At 48.6% G+C, this 21,332-nt stretch overlaps 1 protein-coding gene across 3 annotated transcripts in view; it reads right to left on the reverse strand.

Moving 5' to 3' along the window:
* Positions 1–21,332, reverse strand: part of mpp5a (membrane protein, palmitoylated 5a (MAGUK p55 subfamily member 5)) — a 36,791-nt gene that overhangs the window by 4,571 nt on the left and 10,888 nt on the right. For 2 of the 3 annotated variants that reach the window (XM_035382393.1, XM_035382400.1), the window contains exons 2-11: positions 15,541–16,073; positions 12,067–12,275; positions 8,408–8,485; positions 5,368–5,517; positions 4,478–4,639; positions 3,754–3,831; positions 3,000–3,243; positions 2,262–2,333; positions 2,052–2,123; positions 528–695 (exon numbers count right to left, since the gene is read on the reverse strand). In XM_035382393.1, coding sequence (XP_035238284.1) covers positions 528–695; positions 2,052–2,123; positions 2,262–2,333; positions 3,000–3,243; positions 3,754–3,831; positions 4,478–4,639; positions 5,368–5,517; positions 8,408–8,485; positions 12,067–12,275; positions 15,541–16,009 — 1,702 coding nt within the window. In that variant the 5' untranslated portion in view covers positions 16,010–16,073. The remainder of the gene's footprint in view (positions 1–527; positions 696–2,051; positions 2,124–2,261; positions 2,334–2,999; positions 3,244–3,753; positions 3,832–4,477; positions 4,640–5,367; positions 5,518–8,407; positions 8,486–12,066; positions 12,276–15,540; positions 16,074–21,332) is intronic. The other variant, XM_035382410.1, reaches the window with a different exon arrangement.

Raw genomic sequence — 21,332 nt, forward strand, 5'->3', positions numbered from 1 at the left:
ATAAGAGATAAGGACCCTTTTTAGCCCTGTAAGAGTGCATTTATTCTTTACTCATCATATGGAGTGAGGCACACTTTTTGTCTGTACGTACATGTACGTGCACTCGCGCACGCACCAATGCCTGGACACAGTGTCAGGCGGTTATCTGGTGGTAAACGTGACGAAATCCAAAAAAATTTGACAGATAAGGCATTTTCTCAGTCCCCACAAAAGGCATGCAAGGGCCCCCCTCACAAGTAAAAATATATAAAAAAAAAAAGAAGTAATATTTTGAAACATTTCCCCAAATCTATATAGTCATTCAATATCAAGTCTGGCCAAGGACCCCCTACAGCACCTTCACAGACCACCTGCATAGGCTTTGGATCAAAGTGCGGCTAACAAAGACCACACATGCTGAAAGAGAGACAACCATTTGTGAACTACTTTCTTTAGAACATTTAGTGATACATTAAGTGCTCCCCCCATCCAAAACTTGCACCTCGAACCCCCCCGCTCCTCCTCCTCAGCATGCCCATGTGACTTACGCGGCACGGCGCCGGCGAATCTGTCGGGCTCGCTGCTCATGAGCCTCTGCCGCAGGTTGTTCTGCCCGCAGTTGGGCGGGCCGATCAGGGCGATGGGCCGCTTGCGATTGGCCGGCTGGTGGTACAGCGCCATCTCCTCATAGGTCAGGATCTCCTCATTGTCGTAGTCTGGGAGACAGAGAGAAGTGGGGGGAGGGGGGTGGCGGCATTAGTACCCAGCAAATCTTTGGCACGATCCACAATCTGGAGCACTGTTCCACTGCCAGGTCACTTGCTGAAGTTCTTGGAAGTCGCCACACAGGGTTTGTTTTGGGGGGTTTGCATTCAGTCACTGCGAGCGCTCTTAGTTCCTTTCTTACAAAAAATTAATTAATTAAGAATTCTGCTTGGAACTCCGTTTTGCCTCAAAACTGTGCCTCATGAATTACTGCAGTACCACCAGGGGGCGCTGCATCTGAAGCAGGAGCATTAGCCTGTGAGCCACTGGACCTGCAGGTCACACAGGCTTAAAGCAGAGACGGCTCACACCGAAGGAGAGGACTGGGCAATACACCATGGTCATAATTACCAACTGTTTTTTTAAGCGCAACTATAACCACTGACGCCGTGTGGTTCATCTGCTTTCTTTACGTATTTATGTTTTTAAACTTACCTGATATGGTAGCGAAAACACATGACACGATCACATGGGTGCTGCATGACCTTGCTGCTGATTGGCTGCCATATTAACACCAAACAGACACAAGTGGTAGTGTTTTTTTTCTGGGAAGCTTTGGTGTTGTCTGACATTTGTTGACTTAATGTGGTCAAAAGTATTCAGTTATTATCATGACTGTGTATAACACATACCTCTCACCGATTACAGCTGGTAGCCTGAGGGCTCATCTTAGGGGGAAATTAATGCAGTGATGTCTAGAAACCCTGGCAGACTTAATCTCACCATACTGCTTGTGAGACGAGGCCAACGGTCTCCCAGTGCTGAGACAACCGGTTTCTATAATCCTCTATCTGTGCATATTACATCAGGTGGAGACATTGCCATGGTAATTTGTGGCAATTTGCATATAATACCCCTCCTACACACTGCAGTGAGGGCCCTCCTCTGCAGTGACAGGTACCTGAGTAGCACCTTGTCTGACACCGAATGGGAACAAGCGGAAAATTCCACTTGAGCGTGCATCCAAACGCACGCGCTCAGCAGATTCCTTTCCGCGTCTACGTGGGCGGTAGACAGTCCAAATAATCAACCATCCACCTGCTTGCCCCTGTAACAACCTTGCTCCTGTTATGAATGTGTGACGATCTAGACTCACAGTTGCAGTTTAGCTCAGTGTAGGTTGGATGCTACCCTTAGGTACATAACCCAAACTACACGAGTAAAGTTGCAGCTGCCCAAATTAAATGCATACATGAAACAATAGCCAGAGTGGGGCGAGGGGAAGGGAAGGGAAAAGAAAAGAGAGAACAAGACAAATAAACAGGGAGAGAAAGACACAAAGAGAAGAGAGGCAGTTCCAGACTCACCGTCATTCTTATGGGCATTGTACAGGATCTTCTTCCTTTTCTTCTTGTTCTTCTTTGCACACCAAAGTTTTCCTGGAAAACAGAATTGATGTGTCATATATATAGAAACTTACATTTTTAGGTACACAACAAAAAACAAACCCTGTGTGTCTGCATGAGTGTGTATGTGTGCTTGATGTGTGTGCGCGCGCAAGGAAGGGAGAGATTCACCTGACTTCTCAGGCTCCTTGTCCTCCTCTATCGTCTGCTTCATGGCTTCTCTCTGCTGCTGGAAACTCTTCCCTTTAGAGAAATGAAGAGGGGTAGGGAGAGCCATTTTATTGTTATTGCTGCTGCTTTATGTTATTCATTAAGTAATCCCCTTTATCACTACTATTGCTCTAATTACGATTATTAATTGTACCATCATCCTCAAGGCAATAAACCAGATGAAACCTCAACCCAGCTGAATGGCAATGGCCTGAGTTGGTCTAGACCAGAGCTGGGTGAATTCATTCCTACAGGGCAGGTGTGTACGCAGACATCTGTCGTCACCAATTACACTGAAGAGATGAGCTAATCAGCTGAATACACTTATGCTGGTTTAATTGTAGATTAGTCCAGAATAAGATGTTTCATGCTTGGACACAGGAAGTCTTCCACTGTCATTCATTAACTTAAAGAGAAACAGCCAAAAATCCCTTCCTAAAGGATTGGGCCCAGATAATTAAGTGCAGAAGTTGGCACGAAATCCAGAGATAGATACAGCCCTCCGTGCCCACCCCTAGTCTAGACACAGCACTAATCCCTTACTAAATCCCATCTGATTCTTGGGTTTAACCCTATGGGGATCCGTTCAAAATGGCTGCCGAGCATGATGCACATGGCTGCTGTGCAGTGGCTTCAGCCAGGGGCACTGTCGGTGACTTTGGGGTGTTGCCCAAAGGTCCCAGCCCTCCTCGTTCCTACCTGGGACCAGGCCCGCGAGGGGCTGATTCTCCTCGTCCCCGTCCCTGTAGGCCTGCCACCAGTTGGGGTCGTCCTGGCTGATGATGTGGAGGATGTCGCCCTTCTGGAAGCAGAGCCCCAGCTCCCGGCAGGGCACGTAGGGGTCGTCCGAGGGGTCGTAGTCGAAGTGCGCCTTCACGTGAACCTGGGGACGGTGGGGGAGGGGCGAGAGCGGGCCGGGCACTGAGAGAGCTGCCATGGGGTGCTCCGATGGGAGATTTAAAAGGGGATTTCGAATTAAAGGGCCCACACAGCCATACAAACTGACTCAGAGACGTTTGCGCGTTGCAGATCTTTGCCATTAATATTCTCCAAGTGCAAAGAACGAAGAGTACATGTATCCACAATTTAAAATAACATCAATAAAACGTGCACATTTTTGCGATGCAAATAATTTAATCACTCACCTAACAGCCTAGAACTGACTACGTCTGACAGTATTGACTATAATACGTTTATAATACAATGTGCTTATATTCATTTAATAACACTAACGCTGAAGGTCTGCACATGCATTTTTATTTACTTTTATTTTTAAATTGTAATGACAAAAAACCAGTTAAATCTATCACTGCAAAAAGCTTAGTATACATTCATGAACTTTTGACTTATACAAATGGACCACATATACAAATGTGTTATGAACCAGCATGCAAACGTACACAGACGCTCTGAGCACGCTCAGCACTGGATGGGCGGCAGAGGCTGCACTCACCACGGTCTCTTTGAGGGGCGGGGGCTTGATCTGTGCGCTGGGGATGAGGACGAAGGTGAGGGTGCCGTGCATTTCAGCCTGGGGAGGGGAGCACAGCGTGAGGTAGGGACAAGGAGAGCAGAGGCCACACATTAACCAAGCAGCACCGAGGCCATGCTTTAAATGTCACACTGATTTACAGTACGCACCGCCAAGACGATTTTGCACAATGCTAAAAATCTATATTTTACACAGATATACACACAGCCATAATGATTTTACACGCAAAATTCTGTATTTTACACTGATATACACAACGCCATCGTGATTTTACACAATGCTAAAAATCTGTATTTTACACCGATACACACGCCGCCATCATGATTTTACACAAAACTGTAAAAATCAGGATTTTACACTGATATACGAATGGCACACAAATATTGCGATATGCAGAGATTTTCACGGTGGACAAAAGAAAAATTCCACCGCTCTGCCTAACTGTTTGTATGGTAGTTGGATTCTAGGTACTGGGATTCATTTACAGAACTGAGAATTGCACACTTGCTCACCCTCTCTCACAAACACACACACACACACACACACACACACACAGTCACTAAAACACACACACTATATGCTGATCTCCTCATTACGAAGGCCATTTTCTTTCCCTCAGAACGTCAGGATAGTTTTCTGACAGGGGTACTGGGGGTGGGTTCGGGGGGGTGGGGGTGTTCCTCACCAGGATGTCGAAGACCTCGTTGACGTCCTTCCCGCGGATCTCCACGCCGTTGATCTCCAGGACCTCGTCGCCCTCGTGCAGCAGCCCGCTCCTCTCGGCCGCCCCGCCCTTCACGATGCGGCTGACGATCACGCTGTCCATGTCGTTCCGCACCGTCGCGCCCTGAGGAGCACGTAGCAACGCGCGGTCAGGTGGTCCCACAGAGCGGGGATTCTCTCCATTAACTTAGCAGGTTTTGTTTCTTTTCAGAATCCAAAGTTTCCCTATGATTTTGTATTCTTATCCTCTCATACCTTCCAGTTAAATCCCTACCTGTCTACCCCCCCATACATACATTTATATTTAATGTATGGGGGGGATAAGTAGGTAGGGATTAAACAGGAAGGTATGAGAGGATAAGAATTCTAAATATGTATGAGACACAACTTAAGACATCAAACCATGATGAGAGAAATATTTTGGGTGACAACAACCACAAACATCTGGCAACATCACAGGAATTCAGAAGAGGCTGTTATCCAGAGCGACTTTTTCCAGCTTTACATAACACCCATTTTCACATCTGGATATTTCCCAGCAATTCAGATCAAGTGCCTGGTTCAACGGTACAATGAAAGTGCCCTACCTGGGAATCGCACCTGCAACCTTTGGTCTACAAGCCCAGTTCCCAACCCGTTATACTACACTGCCACCCACAGCGATGCCATAAAACAGATTAATAATGGGTGCAACTACCACGTGACTCCTATGACTCATTTTCACCAACCACACCCTCTTCAGTCAAACACTGACAACACGTGGCAGCTCCTCCCATTTTGAGCTTCATGACGCCTCATCCCTCCCACCGGCACAAAGGGAACAGACGTGCAGGAAGCCATGTCGGCTCTCACCAGAGGGATGTCCCGGGCCTTTTCCAGGCGGACGATCTTGACCGTCTCGCCTCCGTACTGCGTCAGCGTCTCTAAGGGCCCGTCGGGGGGGCCCAGGGGTTCGGGCTGCATCTCCTGCTCCGCAACGATGTCGTGGGCCTGCATTAGGCCCTGGAAGGGGGGGCACAGAAGAAAGGGCGGGGGGGGTGTTAGATTCGTTTGGTGACACTTGGCAGGCAGAGACAACCAAACATGCTTTCTTCTCGGATGTTCATCACAGGATTAATCAAAACACACATCCGACACAAATAAGTTCAGCTTTTGATACAGACAAATGGAGATTACAGCCTTTCTGATTGGCTGGATGGGCAGCTAGCCATATGTTTACTGGCTACCAAGCTAGGTATCCCCTACAGGTTCTTGCCTAGGTCATTGTGAGGTTCTGTATCCCCCAGGGAATCCTTGCTTAGCGTATCCGTGCAAGCCATTAACTTGAAACCTGATGAATAAAAATCACCCTTGCATCCAATAGCTTGTACAATGAGCCAAGTCACAGCGTCAGCAGACGGACTCCGCCGTCATGGTGACCATTTCAGACAGCCATGACTGCTTCTGCTTGCTTCGTCCCTGACACAGAGCGAGTCAGTTGTCTACTATAAGTCATAGAGTTGATCTACTCTGTGGTTCCGGTCAGTTTTTCCGTGGACCAACCACAGGTACAGCAGACCTCATTTTGGGGTGAGTCAGCCAAAATGCAACCGTTGCCGCCAAACCCGTCTGCGCGGTTTGCAATCGTTTCTTTGTCAGTTGTTTTCGACCGTAGGCAGTTTACTTCTGCAAAGGGTACGCTTGTTGCTGCGCGAACCTGTCTGAGCCTGTCCGATTATATAACGGCAAATGTAATAACACTAGAGGACAGGGAGAGGTGACTAAGTGTGCTTCACAAAAGTCTTCATACATGGGTGGAGTGTTACAACTGCAATGGGGACCTGAGTGAACTACTGTTCTGCATTTTAATGGTGTGCCGTCAGTCTAGTCATCCAAAACGGCGGTTGTCGTAATGTCTCTGAACTTCTAAAGCCGTATTCCATACGCTGCACCTCTTCTCTTTCCTCACCCCCTCTTTCTACTGCTGCCGTCCCCTCAGCTCCAAACCAAGTCCAGTTCCCTCTGCTCCAGCCAACTCAACTGAATAAAAACTGGGCCTCCCCCAGCAAGCACCGGCCGAAATTAGCTTCTCGCTCCTGGCTAAGCTTTCACCTGTACGAAATCCCTTAATCTTTCCCGCCGTCTGAAAAGCCGCCATCGTGAAATATACCGCCATCCACAGCGTCATGGCGACGCGGGGACCCTCAAGACAGAGAGGCCTCGAGAGAGAACCCGCCAACGCTGGCGCCAGGGCGGGAGCGGGGCTCGTTTTGTTTTGCTACAACGAACCTGCTAATCCGGCGGCTCTCCCAAAGCCACATCTGTCGTCTCCACGCTCGCCCTTAATTGGATAGCGCTCACGGGAGAGTTAAATTGGGCGGGGAGGCTCACGCCGTTTCGGGACTTCTCACGGTCACGTGTGCGGATCGTCCTCAGCTGGGCTGATGGGATTTACCGCCGAGCCGCGAGTGAGAGCTGGAGCACTACGCGCCGGCAGTGACATCCGGTAACTCTTTTTCTCCAAGCGCTGGGCTGGGCTCATGTTTTTCGATGGCGGTGCCGTATTGAAGTAATACGGTATATGTATTGTAATGGCCTTATTTGTCCACTTCGCCCATCGCATTGTGTCTCCACAGTTTAATGAGTTTGCACAGCACTGCTGAGGCCTCTGCTGATTCTAGTCAGCACAACTAAGGTTTATGCCCCCCCCCCAGGTCTTGCTTTCAGGTTTTTAAACTTTTGACATATCAATCCTGCAGAAATTAGAATGGTGTCATATTAATTCTATTTTAAAAACCAGGCCTGAACCCAAAAAACAAGTAATTGAAGTTTTCTTTTATAAAAAAAAAAAAAAAAAAAAAAAAAAAAAAAACCTCAGTCTTAAGAACAACATTCAAATAGCGGCTAGAAAAAGTTCCATAATAGGAAGACATTTTGGGAGGAACATTGGCTACAGAGGGTGAGCCTCTACTGGCCAGCCTGGGCATATCTGTTGTTAAAGATGCTTATCAAAGATTTGTTATGACAATAAGGCCACGTCATGTTTCACTGTTACCTCCACAGTCTAATTTTACAGTCTAGGTCTTGGCCTCCATAGTTTAGCTCTACTGTGTCTGAAGACTTAATAGTTCAGCACTGCTGACACTACTGCCGCCGAAACTGGGAAAATTCATAATCAAGCCTTTCTTTTTGTTCCGAATATGTCTTAACCTCCTTCTTGATGTCAGACCATGAAAGCGCTGACCTTTTGTGAACTCTGACTCACGAAATATGAAAAATATATTAAGGTCATCTGCACATCAGTGGGTAATCCAAAGATTTTCCTGGAATTTATCTGTTGTCCCTTGACACAGAGGTGTTGGATCACTGTTTACCCGGTAAAGAGCGTTAAGTGGCAAAGTATGTCTGCCTGCTAGCTCAGCAGGATGAAATGATGGAGAGCAAACAGCCTGGGATATCAGTGCGCATGAACACCCTGGAGAGGCTGCATCTCACACAGAGGCTCACCCCTGTTGCAACCGCAGTAGGTCTAATCGCTAATGTCTAGCGTGGCGTGCAGGCAGGAGTTTAGACTGCCGTGTAGAGCGGTATGTGGTGCTGGGCTTGGGTGGCATATAGAGTGGTGTTGAGATAGTGTGTGGAGGGTATGGTACTGTGTTGGGGTGGCATATAGAGTGGTTTTGCGATAGTGTGTGGAGGGTATGGTACTGTGTTGGGGTGGCATATAGAGTGGTGTTGGGATAGTGTGTGGAGGATATGGCACTGTGTTGGGGTGGCATATAGAGTGGTATTGTGATAGTGTGTGGAGGGTATGGCACTGTGTTGGGGTGGCATATAGAGTGGTGTTGGGATAGTGTGTGCAGCGTGTGGAGATGTGTTGGGGCGACGTGCCCTGCAGTGTCGGGAGGCTCACCTGCAGATGTGGGGAGGTCAGCAGGGCGTTGAGCTCCAAACCATCCTTCTGCTGGGTGGTCTGCAACATGGTCTGCACCTGCAGCAGGAAGAGGTCACATGACACTCCTGTACACACACACAACATCAGAGAGGAACAGTGTTTCAGAGAGAGAGAGGGGGCAGGGAGGGTGGAGAGGAACAGAGGCATTTCAGAGAGGGAGGGGGCAGGGAGGGCAGAGAGGAAGAGAGGTATTTCAGAGAGGGAGGGGGGCGAATGAGGAAGGGAGAAAGGTACAGGAGTATTTGAGAGAGGGAGGGAGGTGATTCAGATGGAAACAAGGAGATATGGGTTTCAGGAGGAGGTGGGGACGGACAACCGGATATTTCTATTGGACAGCCTGCCTCCTGAGTTCTACAGCGACCAACCGCATCCCGCCGTTGAGCCGAACTGCAACGCCCATGCCATTTCGCCCCAATAGTAAGGTGGGGGGTGGAGGGGAGGACCCCGTACTGCACCGGAACGGTGTTCTGATTCCCGGGTCACGTGGCAGTGAAATGCTTTGAGGCATTTCCCTCCCACGCAGTTGGGGAGGTGAGGTGGGGGGTGGGAAGGGGGCAGGATTAGGTGCCTGTGGTAGTGTGAGGCCAGTGACTGAGGTGAAGAGGGAAAAAGTCCAGGGAAAGCTATGCGCTTTAACTCTGGGACCCTCGTGACGGGAGAGAGGGGTCTCTGTGGGGGCGGGCTCGGCTCAGGCTAAGCCAGAGGAATCCGTAAACACTCCCTGCTCGTCGATTTAAGAGCCCGCCTCTTCGCTGCAGAGCTCCGCCCCCCCCCCCCCACCCGCATCTCCTCTGGCCCAACAGGGAAAGATCTCTAATTTGGGTGCCGGAGCTGGGCGAACACTCCTCTTTTTCCATGGACACGCAAACGGTTTTTATTGAGCAAGGAGCTGACTCGGCTCGCATGGAGAAAAAACATAAAACGCTGCGCTCAGCACGCCCACGTATACACAGACATTCTCACAGACAAACCGAAACACCTCAGTCTCTGTCTCGCACACAGACACTGACACAGAGACACTGAGACACACAGTGACACTGACACAGAGAGACACAGACACTGACACAGAGACACTGAGACACACAGAGACACTGACACAGAGAGACACAGACACTGACACAGAGACACTGACAGACAGACACAGACACTGACACAGAGAGACACAGAGACACTGACACAGACACTGACAATGACACAGAGACACTGAGACACACAGAGAAACTGACACAGAGACACTGAGACACACAGAGACACTGACACTGAGACACACAGAGACAGTGACACACAGAGACACAGAGACGCTGACACAGAGAGACACAGACACTGACACAGACACTGAGACACACAGACACTGACACAGAGACACAGAGACGCTGACACAGACAGACACAGACACTGACACAGACACTGAGACACACAGAGACACTGACACAGACAGACACAGACACTGACACAGAGACACACAGAGACACTGACACAGAGAGAGACAGAGACGCTGACACAGACAGACACTGACACACAGAGACACTGACACAGAGAGACACAGACACTGACACAGAGACACTGACAGACAGACACAGACACTGACACAGAGACACTGACACAGACACTGACAATGACACTGAGACACACAGAGAAACTGACACAGAGACACTGAGACACACAGAGACACTGACACTGAGACACACAGAGACACTGACACACAGAGACACAGAGACGCTGACACAGAGAGACACAGACACTGACACAGACACTGAGACACTGAGACACACAGACACTGACACAGAGACACTGAGACACACAGAGACACTGACACACAGAGACACAGAGACGCTGACACAGACAGACACAGACACTGACACAGACACTGAGACACACAGAGACACTGACACAGACAGACACAGACACTGACACAGAGACACACAGAGACACTGACACAGAGAGAGACAGAGACGCTGACACAGACAGACACTGACACACAGAGACACAGAGACACTGACACAGAGAGAGACAGACACACAGACACACACTGCAGCCCCTGCCTGCTACCTGCACCTCAGGACGGGAGCAGCGGAGGTTCCGTTGAGCGCTGTGCTCCGGACGGCGGGGTTTTGAACTCCAATTAAAAAAACCGCGCACAAGGGCCGCTCTGTGCCCCGCGTTCTCATCGCGACGAAGCGCCGAGCGGAACGACAACAGGAAGTTTACCAGTGACTCATTAGCGCCGGAGAGCGCGGCGCAGCCTGCCAAAGATTCACTCATGCGGCTCCGAGCAGCCCACGGGCAGGGCTCTACAGCGCTGCCATTTTAGGAACACTTTCTCCCGAAAAACTGACGTGCCCTAATTAGAAAAAATAATTCTGGGGTACATCTACTAATTGGGATGCACCAGCCTAAATTTTTTTTCCAATGTAGGGTAGGAGCACATTACTCCTCGGGGAAAAAAACAAAACAAAAAAAAAACAGCGTGGAGCCCTGCCGGTTCTCAGTAACGAGGTGGAAATCATTAACGGAGTCGGGTGGCGAGGGTGGTGCAGGGGGTGGGGTGGGGGGGGTCATTCCATGGCCGAAGTAACTACGATTTTTGACATTTTCCAGAGACAGCTTTCAGCAAACCCCCTAAATAAGGAAGTCCATAAGGACCTTTTGTGGCTTTGAAACAGTGTCGACAATTATAACTTCACAAGCTCTAACTGTAAGGACTACAGACCTGTCACTGGTGTAGAGTCTCTCTTTCCACACCCTGGCCTAAACTCCATTTCCCAACTCACCCTACCCGCCCCCTACAAACCAAACCAGACCATCATCACCGCACCAGACCACAGCCCCACGCTACTGTAAGCTGACTCACACACATACCCTTACAAGTCTTGGTTATTGGTTGCTTAGGTTTATAGAGTTTAAAAGAATAAACTCCATGTACTATTATCAGTTATTGTTCTTCTGCAGATTTGTTTCCCTTAAGAGATCTCACAACAAATAGTATAAGCGTTGCATACTGACGCGAGGAGATTAATAAAACCTGATGACTTGGAGAGCCCTGTCGAGAAGGACCTGACGTGCGTTTGCGTGCGACTTTCAGTCTAAACAATGTGTAAGTGTCTGATCCACTTAAGGAGTCGGTGCGCTGCAGCAGCAGGATTAGGCTCCTGGTGAGTAATCTCCCTCGGGAGATGAACTGCAAAAAGACAGCAGGCCCCGGGGAGGACGCGCACCGCGTTCACGTCAGTGGCGTTCGGTACGTTCATCTTGTGTTTAATGTAAACTCAGGTGAATGTGTTGAGTAAAACCACAGCTATTAAACACCCATTCACTGCCATTATCGTTTTGACAAACTGCCCTCTGGATGTTGGTACAGGCGCTTGCGAAGGCATGTTTCTGTAAAAGTTCTGTGACGGTTACCAGGCACAATATTTGTGTGCGCTCATGCCAACGGTTATGATCGTCATGTAGCACTTTGTAGATCTGCTTTTAAGAAAAAGGTTAACAAAACAAAATCAAATCTCGGCTCCAGACTGCGTAAAAGTCAGTGGGCTCTGATACAGAAATCGTTCCCATCGTATTTCCGGCTGGGCCTGACTCCGCCCCCTGCCCTGCCCATCGCCGCGCCCCCTCACCTCCTGTGCCAGCCCCTGGACCCGGGCGGTGAGGGGAAAGGGAGGGCTGGGCCGGTTCATGTGCAGCGCCACCGCATTGTGGATGCTGAAGGCCTTCTGGAAGTCGGTCTTCTGGACCAGCTGCAGCACCAGGGCCACGTCCTCCTGGCTCTGCGAGTCGCTGAGACAGTGCTGGACCTGCTTCAGTGACATCAGCAAGTCCTCAAGCTCTGTGAGGGGGGAGGGAGGAGAAGGGGGTTAGCATGGTTAGCATGTACGCTCACAGACAGTCATCTGATGCAGCCATTACGGTCTGTGTCGCAGTAAACAGGAAGTACCGCCTCCACTCGCGGGGAAAAGGCAGCAGACTACAGTCTCCAGACTCAGAAAACAGTACTACAGCCTCTTCTCAAAGCAGGGCTGCCCAATCCTGTTCCTGGAGATCTATTGTCCTGCTGTAGGTTTTCACTCCAGCCCTAACAAAGAACAACTGATTCAGCAGCTAGAGATTTAGTTGAGCTGCTAATTAGTAAAATCAGGTGCGCCAAATTTGGATTTAAATGAAAACCTACAGGACGGTAGATCTGCAGGATCACAATTGGGCAGCCCAGGCTCAAAGAAAACAGAAACCACCGCTTTTTCCTCACAGGACTAAGGAACTACAATCACTTCTCTCCCGAAACAGGAACTACAGCCTCCTCTCAAGGAATTAATCTCTACAAACAGGAAGTACAGCCTCTTTTTACAGGAAATGGGAACAATTCTCAAAGGAAACCAGAACTAGAGCTGTAAACATTTAGTAGCATAAAATTGCATTTCTCCATAATCTCAAATTGTAGACTGCACGTTGTGCTCTGCAAATTGGGCTCAACAACAGATGTGAATTTCGACACAAAAAGTTTGAATAAAACAAAAACAAAAAGCTTCAGTAATGAAATCTTTAACTCTTCATTTGTGGAATAAGAAATGTGCAACAAACACCACAATCAATTTTGACCATTTTCTTTCTGATTACAGAAACACGACCGAACTATGCTAGTTAACGAACAATCATAAATTAGAAACTCAAATACTGTATCAACAGACAAGCAGCTGAAAGGTGGTCAATGGCATCAAATTACCTTTTTTCTAAGAAGATAAACTTCTAGCTTATAGCTACATGTTTCCTTTCAAAATATTTTGACCACTTAAAACTAGCTGGCTAGCAAATACAACTTTCTAGATAGCTTGACACTTCACAGAATGGAATCATTGAGATAACATCTAACAGAGCACAGGAAAGCAAGGAAAGACACACAAATCATAATTTCCCAATGTAATTCCAGTAATTAGATGGAAATACCACTAATAAAACCTAAATAGAATTCAAAATAAATAATAGCATCAAGTTATGCCTGGCAGGTCAGTGTCACATTGGTATAGCAGTTTTTCAAAGGCTCTGTACACTTTGCTATGCACATGTTCTGGTGCAATGAAGGGTACCAGTGGGATCCATCAATGTACAATCTGCATGCGTGCTTGAGTTCTGGAGCAGCACTCAAGGTAAGTCAAGGTAGCGATAAGCAATTTCAACACTGTATGTTTTGCAGTATTTAAGCATGCACTTTGGAACATTCCCCCATTCTCCTCACCCAGAACACCGAACCTACAGTCTCATGCAGGAAACTATGCCTACACAGGAAGCAGGAACTACAATTTCATTACACTGGAAACAGGAAATGGATTCCCTTTCACAGGAAGCAGAATCTACAGTTACTTCACCCAAGAATACAAAAGGAAATGTAGTTTCCTTCAACAGAAAACACAAACTACAACATCCCTACACAGAAACCATGAACTACAATCTTCCCACACAGAAAACAGGAACTACAGGAAAACAGGAACTTCCATCATGCAGCAACCATCTTCTCCAAGCGTACAATTCTGCCACCTCATCCAAGATCTAGATTTTTCCCTCACGCCGGACAAGGGACTTAGTCACACCAAGCAACAGTAATACCCTAAACCACAGGACACGGGAGCTGCAAGCCCACTCTCATTCGCGTCAACGGCCCTCAAAAAACACTCAGGCGGCAATGGGCACCAGGCTCAGAGAGAGCTCTCCAACACAGATCAAGCTCACGAATAACAATTACGGATCGTACCGGGACCGTCGATATTCCACCCACGCGCACTTACGCGCTCCTGAACGCTGTCTTAAGGTTCCATAATCCGCCTCACTCTTTCAAAATCTCCTCTCTCTCAAATCCAGAACCTGCCGCTGACAATGCAAGAACAGGCCCCTTGAGTCCAAGACCCTTCTCTGCGTTAGAAGGTGTGTGTGTGTGTGTGTGTGCGCGAGTATGCGTGCGCGTGTGTGTGTGTGTGTGTTTTTGAATGAGAGAAAGAGAGAGAGTGTGTCAGGAAGTTTCTGAGTGGGAGCGGGGACTGGAAAGGCATGCCTCATTATATTTTTGATTGCACGTCTTAAGATTCCTTTCAATCAAGCGAAATACCTCACAGCGGCACCTTCTTCAGTCGGCTGGTCAAGGCTGAGCTCACATGAGAGATTATAACAAGGTGTGAGTGACAGAAGAAAGAAAGGGGAAAGCCTCCTCGAAGAAAGCACTCCTTGAAGGGCCAGCGTAAGACCTGGTCGGTGTTGAGCAACAAGCCTTTCCCACCGAAAGACTCCCTCCGAGGGGTCTGGTCTGCCCTCCCCCCCACCCCCCCCCCCACCTCAGGAATTCGGCGTACACCTCCTCCCTCGCTTTCATTACTGGCACGGTCTCCCCCCCAATCTCTCCGTATCGCCCTCTCTCTCTCTCTCTCTCTCTCCCTTCTGTCCTCAGTCCCTCCCTCCTTCAGAAAAACAACCCGTCGTTGAGCGTGACCTTCCCGCCGGAAGTCCAGCGGTCGCGGTTTGCTTGGTTAAGAGCGCTCCGCTGGAGGGGGCAGGCGGAACGCCTTCCCTCAGGGAGACCCCGTTCCAGCCGCAGGGGCTAACCGTTGGCGGAAGGCTACCGTTTCCATAGGAGCGGATTAATAAATAAGTGAAGCGTATCGATGGCCAGAGAAATCCAATCAGAGGGCTTGCTGGATTGCTGTGGATTATCACATCCTATCTGAGTGATTAAACTCATCCTGTGATAGATCTACTAATGAGACACAGAGAGACAGAGATATAGAGAGAGAGATAGTGTGAGAGAGTAAGTAGGGTGAGAGGGAAGGAGAGAAGCAAGGTTGACGGAAAGAAAAGAGAGCGAGGGAGAAAGAGGGACGAAGAGGACGAGGAGATGGAAAAAGAGAACAGGTGAATTATCTAGTCAGCTAAACTATATCTGATGAGGAGAAAAAAAAACACCACAGAAGCTTCATACTAAATAGAGTAACACGAAGGAGCAAACTGTTTTCACTACCAATACAGTCTTTACCAAAACAAAAAAATAAATATATAAATATGTACAAACACCCACACACATACCCACCCACACCCATACATACACAACCACTTACCTAGCAGGGTGGGGGCTCCTCCCAGGCCCAGGCCCTGTCCCATGAGCCCCCCGGGCCCCTCGACGGGGTCGAAGGTGGGGTTGTCGATCCCCACCTTGGGGTTCTGCGCCAGCTTCTTGAGGCGCATGGAGGAGTTGAGCTCCAGCTCCTGCTTGCTCCGCCCGTCCTCCTCCCGCCTCCTCCGGTCCTCCTGCTGCTGCCGGATGCGCTCCAGCTGGGCGCTGCGCCGGACGGGCAGGGTGCGGGCGCCCAGGTCCCCCGGGCAGTCCACGGGCATCTCCCGCTGCCACTGGGGCTGCTCGTCCGGGACGCCGCCCGCCCCGTCGCCGTCGGGCTCCGTCGCGTGGCCGTTCATGTGCGCCGCCGCCGCCGCCGTCGTGGGCGTCGCCGCCCCGCCCCGCCCCGCGTAGTAGTAGTCGGCGGTCCGTGTGGCGTGGGTAGCGCGCGCTACGAGCGGTGATCTCTGCATCTCCGCAGGGCCGGGGCCATGACACCCTTGTTCCGAGCTGGGGTCCTGTCTCCGGGGGCCGCGCCTGCGGGAAAAAACGGGCCTGGGGTCAGTACGGCGGAGCAAAAACGCAGTGAAACGACATCACAAATACAGGGTGAAACTGATCTGGGGTCAGTGCAGCGAACTCGGAAATACAGGGTGAAACTGACCTGGAGTCAGTACCACAAACTCAAATACAGAGCGAAACTGAGCAGAGGAGTAATAACCAGCAATGGACACAGGGGGAGCTCTTCTTATTTTCATTGCACAATGGTGGACAGCAGAGGTCATATGCTGTCACAGCAGGAGACAACTTTACCAGAAACAATTGAGCTTTTGCCCATCGTTTGGTACAAAGTTTAGAAATACCTCACTTCTGAGTAAGCGGCACAATTTTTTGTGGTTGAAATAAGCAGTTTTTTTTTTTGTTTAAAAGTGGGGCCAAAATGTTTACATTTATTTCTGATTTAGTGGCATAGTTATTTTGCTGAAAAGCAGGCCAAATTTACTTCAAAGAGCTACGTGTTATTTTGTTAAAAACAAAACAAGTTTATACTTCTCAATTCCGAAATTTTGTTATTGGCATGGTCAAAATGTTAACGTTATTACTTTCAATTTCATAAATATAATATTATATCATATGAGAATGTTGGCCAAGATAATCGTACTGTGAAGTTTTAATATCGGCACATGCCTACATGCGTCCCCTGTCACCCAATGGATGAAAATAGGCTGAACAGGCTGTAAGGAATAGCTTCGCATGGACTCTTCGGTAGCATGATGCCATCTGCTTGTGCCAAGACGTGATGTCACAGCGTGGTGTTCAGGCATGCATGCGGCATACAGCCTAAATCATCCTGGAGGCAAGGCAGCACCCACAGCCTACCCCCCCCCCCCCCCCCTCCCAAGAGATCCAGTCAGCAAAGTGCAGGATCAGGAGGCAGTAAGCTTACCGCACCGTGGTGACCTTACACCCTCCCACTGCCTGATGGGCAATCTACCAATGGCTATCGCCTTCCTCTGAGTTTGTGCGTGTGTGCGTGTTTGTGTGAGAGAGTGAGAAAGTGAGAGAGAAAGAGAGAGAGAGAGAGGGAGAGAGAGGAGAGAGAGGGAGAGAGAGGGAGAGAGAGGGAGAGAGAGGGAGCCTCTGTGTGTGCGTGTCTATTTGTGTGTGTATGCGTGCAACAAAAAAAAATGCTACAGTAGCCTTATCATAAAACAAACACTTCTTAAATGCCTTCCATACCAATGCAGCCAACAGTACAAGACTATGCCTTTCTGGCTTATTCTTATTCCGTTACTCACGTACACTTTGACATGCATCTCCACAGACACACGTTCACACACACACACTGGGACATTCGAGGGGGCCTCCATTTTGTGCTCTGAGGGTTTGGTGGGTTTGACAGGGACCAGGCCTGCCCTTTATCGCCCGATTTATCACCTCCGTTGACGCAGGGTGTTTTCGAACCGAAACGCAGAATACTACAGATAACAGGCCAGCCCCTTTAAGCCTTGAACCCGAGTTTGTACGGTTCCCAGATCAGATACAAAGGACCTGGTGGACCTGCAGATCTGAACAGCCCTTAAAATATTTTACGCACACAGACATGCACACACACACAAGCGCATTCACACACACCAGAAAAGAAAGCCCCCACTTTGTAAGTTACACCAATGTGAAGGGCAAAAATGTGAGCGATTTCCAGAATTTTCCATAGGAAATAGCCTAAATATCCACAGTACCGAATTGCTCCCAAAAACATTTAAAGTTTAAATCTTCCAGCCATCACTGAGGTTTGAAGTATTATGTACACAGTACAGCAGGGAAGATGTGCTCCCTCCCCCATGAACAAAAGCCTGGCATTGCCATTTTGTCCAAAGTGATCCGTCAGTTCACTTTCGCTTCCGTTTTTATGATGGAAATGCAGCCACTTTTTCCAGAGAAATTCCTTGCAAAAAACGGGTCTGTAGCATCAACCTGCAACCACTCAATCTCCCCTCACAGATAACCTCCACTCCTCCACTCACATTCCTCTCGGTCTTGTCTTCAGACGCAAGCTTTACACGCACACAGACACACACCAGGCCTGAAACGTAGGACCTTGTGACCTGATCTGACCAAAATAGCGTGGATGCAGACCATTAATCATAACTTTACATGCAAAGATCCCCCCAAAGTATAACACTCTTACGATAGGATTCAGCTTCTTAATGCATCGTATTTTTATTCTCCATCATTAGTTGGCCTACATTTCTCTCTAGCATTGTTAACGCTTATTACTCCTTATAAGTTAGCATGTCAGTCAAAATGTGCAGCTAAAACAGAACATCCTCTCATTAAAAAAATGAAACAAATTCATATAAACATACCGAACATTTAAATAAAAATGCGGAGAAGCACTGTCATTTTTTAACTTCCCAAAGCTGGTCCACGTATTAAGCTTGGCTAACGGGCTAGCCCATTTCACACTACTTAAAAACATACAGGTTGGAGAGTGACTAGGCGAAATGTGACTTCACAAGCAAAGTGCAAAGTTCACTTCTCTACTTCATTAAATCATATTCTCGAGTCACAAATTATAAAGCCAAATTTCATCTTTAAAAAACAACAAATGATATGTAGCTTCCATTATTTTTAGTCCATTTTCTAAAACAAATTTGGTCAGTACATTAAACCAAGCACTGCAAGCAACTGTGTGCTTTAAAACCTAATTAAACAGTCTAAGCAGTCCTGCCACTCATTGACATTTGAATTACAAAGAATGCAGGCAGGCTATGAAGCCAACATTGCTCATTTTGTTTAAAAATAGAAAAAACAATACAGTAGCCTGCAGATTACATTCAAGTGAAGTCCACTCACTGCTTTATTTTAAAGGTCACAGTAAAGTAAATAGCATTCCGCTGTGGCTCGGATAGAGTACACACCTGAACAATTCCTCATTTGAATAGGTTCCTGAACACGCCCTGACCCCAGAGGCCACTCACGCACCCTGACCGCACCTCACAGAACCTGAACGCGCTGACCGTCTCCAGCAGTGTCCATGATGTGAATTTCACTCAGTTCAGTCAATTCCGGAAATGATGCGAAATTCAAATCAGTGATGGAAATTTAATATCATTATTTATTCATTTACCTTCCTAAACTGACTCCATCCCTGCGGTGAACCGTGATATCAAGGGGCTGTGTGATGGCTAGAGGGGTCATATCCAAAGGCTTAGCGCTCACACTCAGGACCTCCTCGACTCTGCACTCCACCCCCTCTCTCCTGCCGCGTGTGTCCCCCCATCGCTAGGGAACGGCTAAGCTGGCTCCTCCCCCGACCCCCATTCTCCCTCAGCCCCGCCCCTTCCCCCCCTCCCCCCTCTCAACCTCCTTCAGTTGGAAATTGCTTTGCCGCTTGCTGCCCCTTGCGTTGCTATGGCGACGCCTGTCAGCAGGCGGGAGGTCCCGGGGCCCGCCGGAGAAAGAACAACACCAGGACACGCTGGGTGCCTCTCCCGAATTCCTCGCCCCGTCCGGGAAACTGCCCTCGCCCCTCCTTCTCTCTCTCTCTCTCTCTCTCTTTCTCCGTCCCTCTCCCTCTCTCATCATCTCCTTCTTTTCCTCCTCTCTTTTTCGACTGGAGTCTGGTTTGCCTGCACCACTAATCCCACTCAATCTCTGGCTGCCCTTCTGGAAATAAGTGCCCTCCCTCGTGGGGGACCTCAAAAACAATTTTTAAAAAAACACCAGCAGCAAGATGTAATCACGCTCTTCATAAAGGATAAAACTGGGATTTACTAAGACCGCTGAATTAGCCTAAAATATGCTTTAATATCATTAGTATTATAAATGAAAATATTTTTGTATGCTGCGATCATTACACGCTGCAACACCACGATTAGCTACACGTGAAACAGAGATTACATGTTTCCTAATATCATATCTTCATGAAAAGGCCTGGTAGCCGGTTGCAAAGATGGCTGCCATTAAGCTAAATAATTTCTTTCCCCACTAATCATCACATAAATATGAAAAAAAAAACAAAACATTATAAGACAGCAGCATGTAATAAGCATTCGTCACATATTGCATTAATCATCAAAACAAACATCCAAAAATAGATTCGAATAGATTAGAATAAGCACAGGGGCAATCCTGCCCAAACTTTCGCTGAGGTGGTTACAACTGTGCGTGGGATTTCGGGCAAACCGGACGGTCTTCAGACCGCAGAAATGAATCACACGGCTTTTCACCATTATCATCAAAGAGTTTGAGTCCTTCCTTCTACTGGGATCTCAAACTCATATCCAGGAGGGCCACTGTGTCTGCTGGTTCCTGATGTGTTGCTGCAATTAAGTCACCGATTGGCTGAAGAGCTTGTACAACCTTGTTTCCAAGGCCAAAATTGGTGGCTGATTGAAAAGAAATCACGAAAACCAGCAGGTGCTTTAGCTCTAGAGGACTGGAGTTTGAGAGCCCTGTTCTAGGATGCGGTTTCAGTGTGCTGACGCACCCCATGGTCAGAGGTGGGGAGTGCGCAGCACACTCACAATGATCTTAGTCAGGTGTAGCCATAGCATGAAATTACAAGAGGCTACATATGAGAAAAGAAATCTCCCAAATCCTCTTCACTGCCAGAGGCCCCTGTTCGCCCCTATCAGACCTCCCAATGTGCCCCCCCCCCCACCAATCACTCCGCAGGGGCCGGTCTGACGCACCACCCCCACCCGACCCCTCCCGCCCCCGCTCGATACCATCATCCCGGCCGCACAAAGGTAGCGGAGCTATCCCATAATTCCGAGCGTGAGAATGCCAAACAGCCTGGGAACCGCATTCCAGGGGCCGAGCAGACAAGCATAAGGGTCCTATTGTGTGAGAGCCGGGCTCTGTGTTCGTGTGTGTGTGAGAGAGAGAGAGAGAAAGAGTGTGTGTTTATATGTGCATGCGAGTGTGTGTCAGAAAGTGTGTGTGTGTGTATATGTGCATGTGTGCGTTTGAGCGAGTGTGTGCATGTGCTTGTGAGAGAGAGAGAGAGTGAGTGTGTATATGTGTGTGTGTGCACACGTGTGAGTCTGGCTTGTGTGTGTGTGTGTGTGTGTGTGTGTGTGTGTATGTGCATGTGTGCGTTTTAGCGAGTGTGTGCATGTGCTTGTGAGAGAGAGAGAGAGTGAGTGTGTATATGTGTGTGTGTGCACACGTGTGAGTCTGGCTTGTGTGTGTGTGTGTGTGTGTGTGTGTATGTGCATGTGTGCGTTTTAGCGAGTGTGTGCATGTGCTTGTGAGAGAGAGAGAGTGAGTGTGTATATGTGTGTGTGT

The sequence above is a fragment of the Anguilla anguilla genome, chromosome 1 (genome assembly GCF_013347855.1).
Source record: "Anguilla anguilla isolate fAngAng1 chromosome 1, fAngAng1.pri, whole genome shotgun sequence".
NCBI classification, from domain to species: Eukaryota; Metazoa; Chordata; class Actinopteri; order Anguilliformes; family Anguillidae; genus Anguilla; species Anguilla anguilla.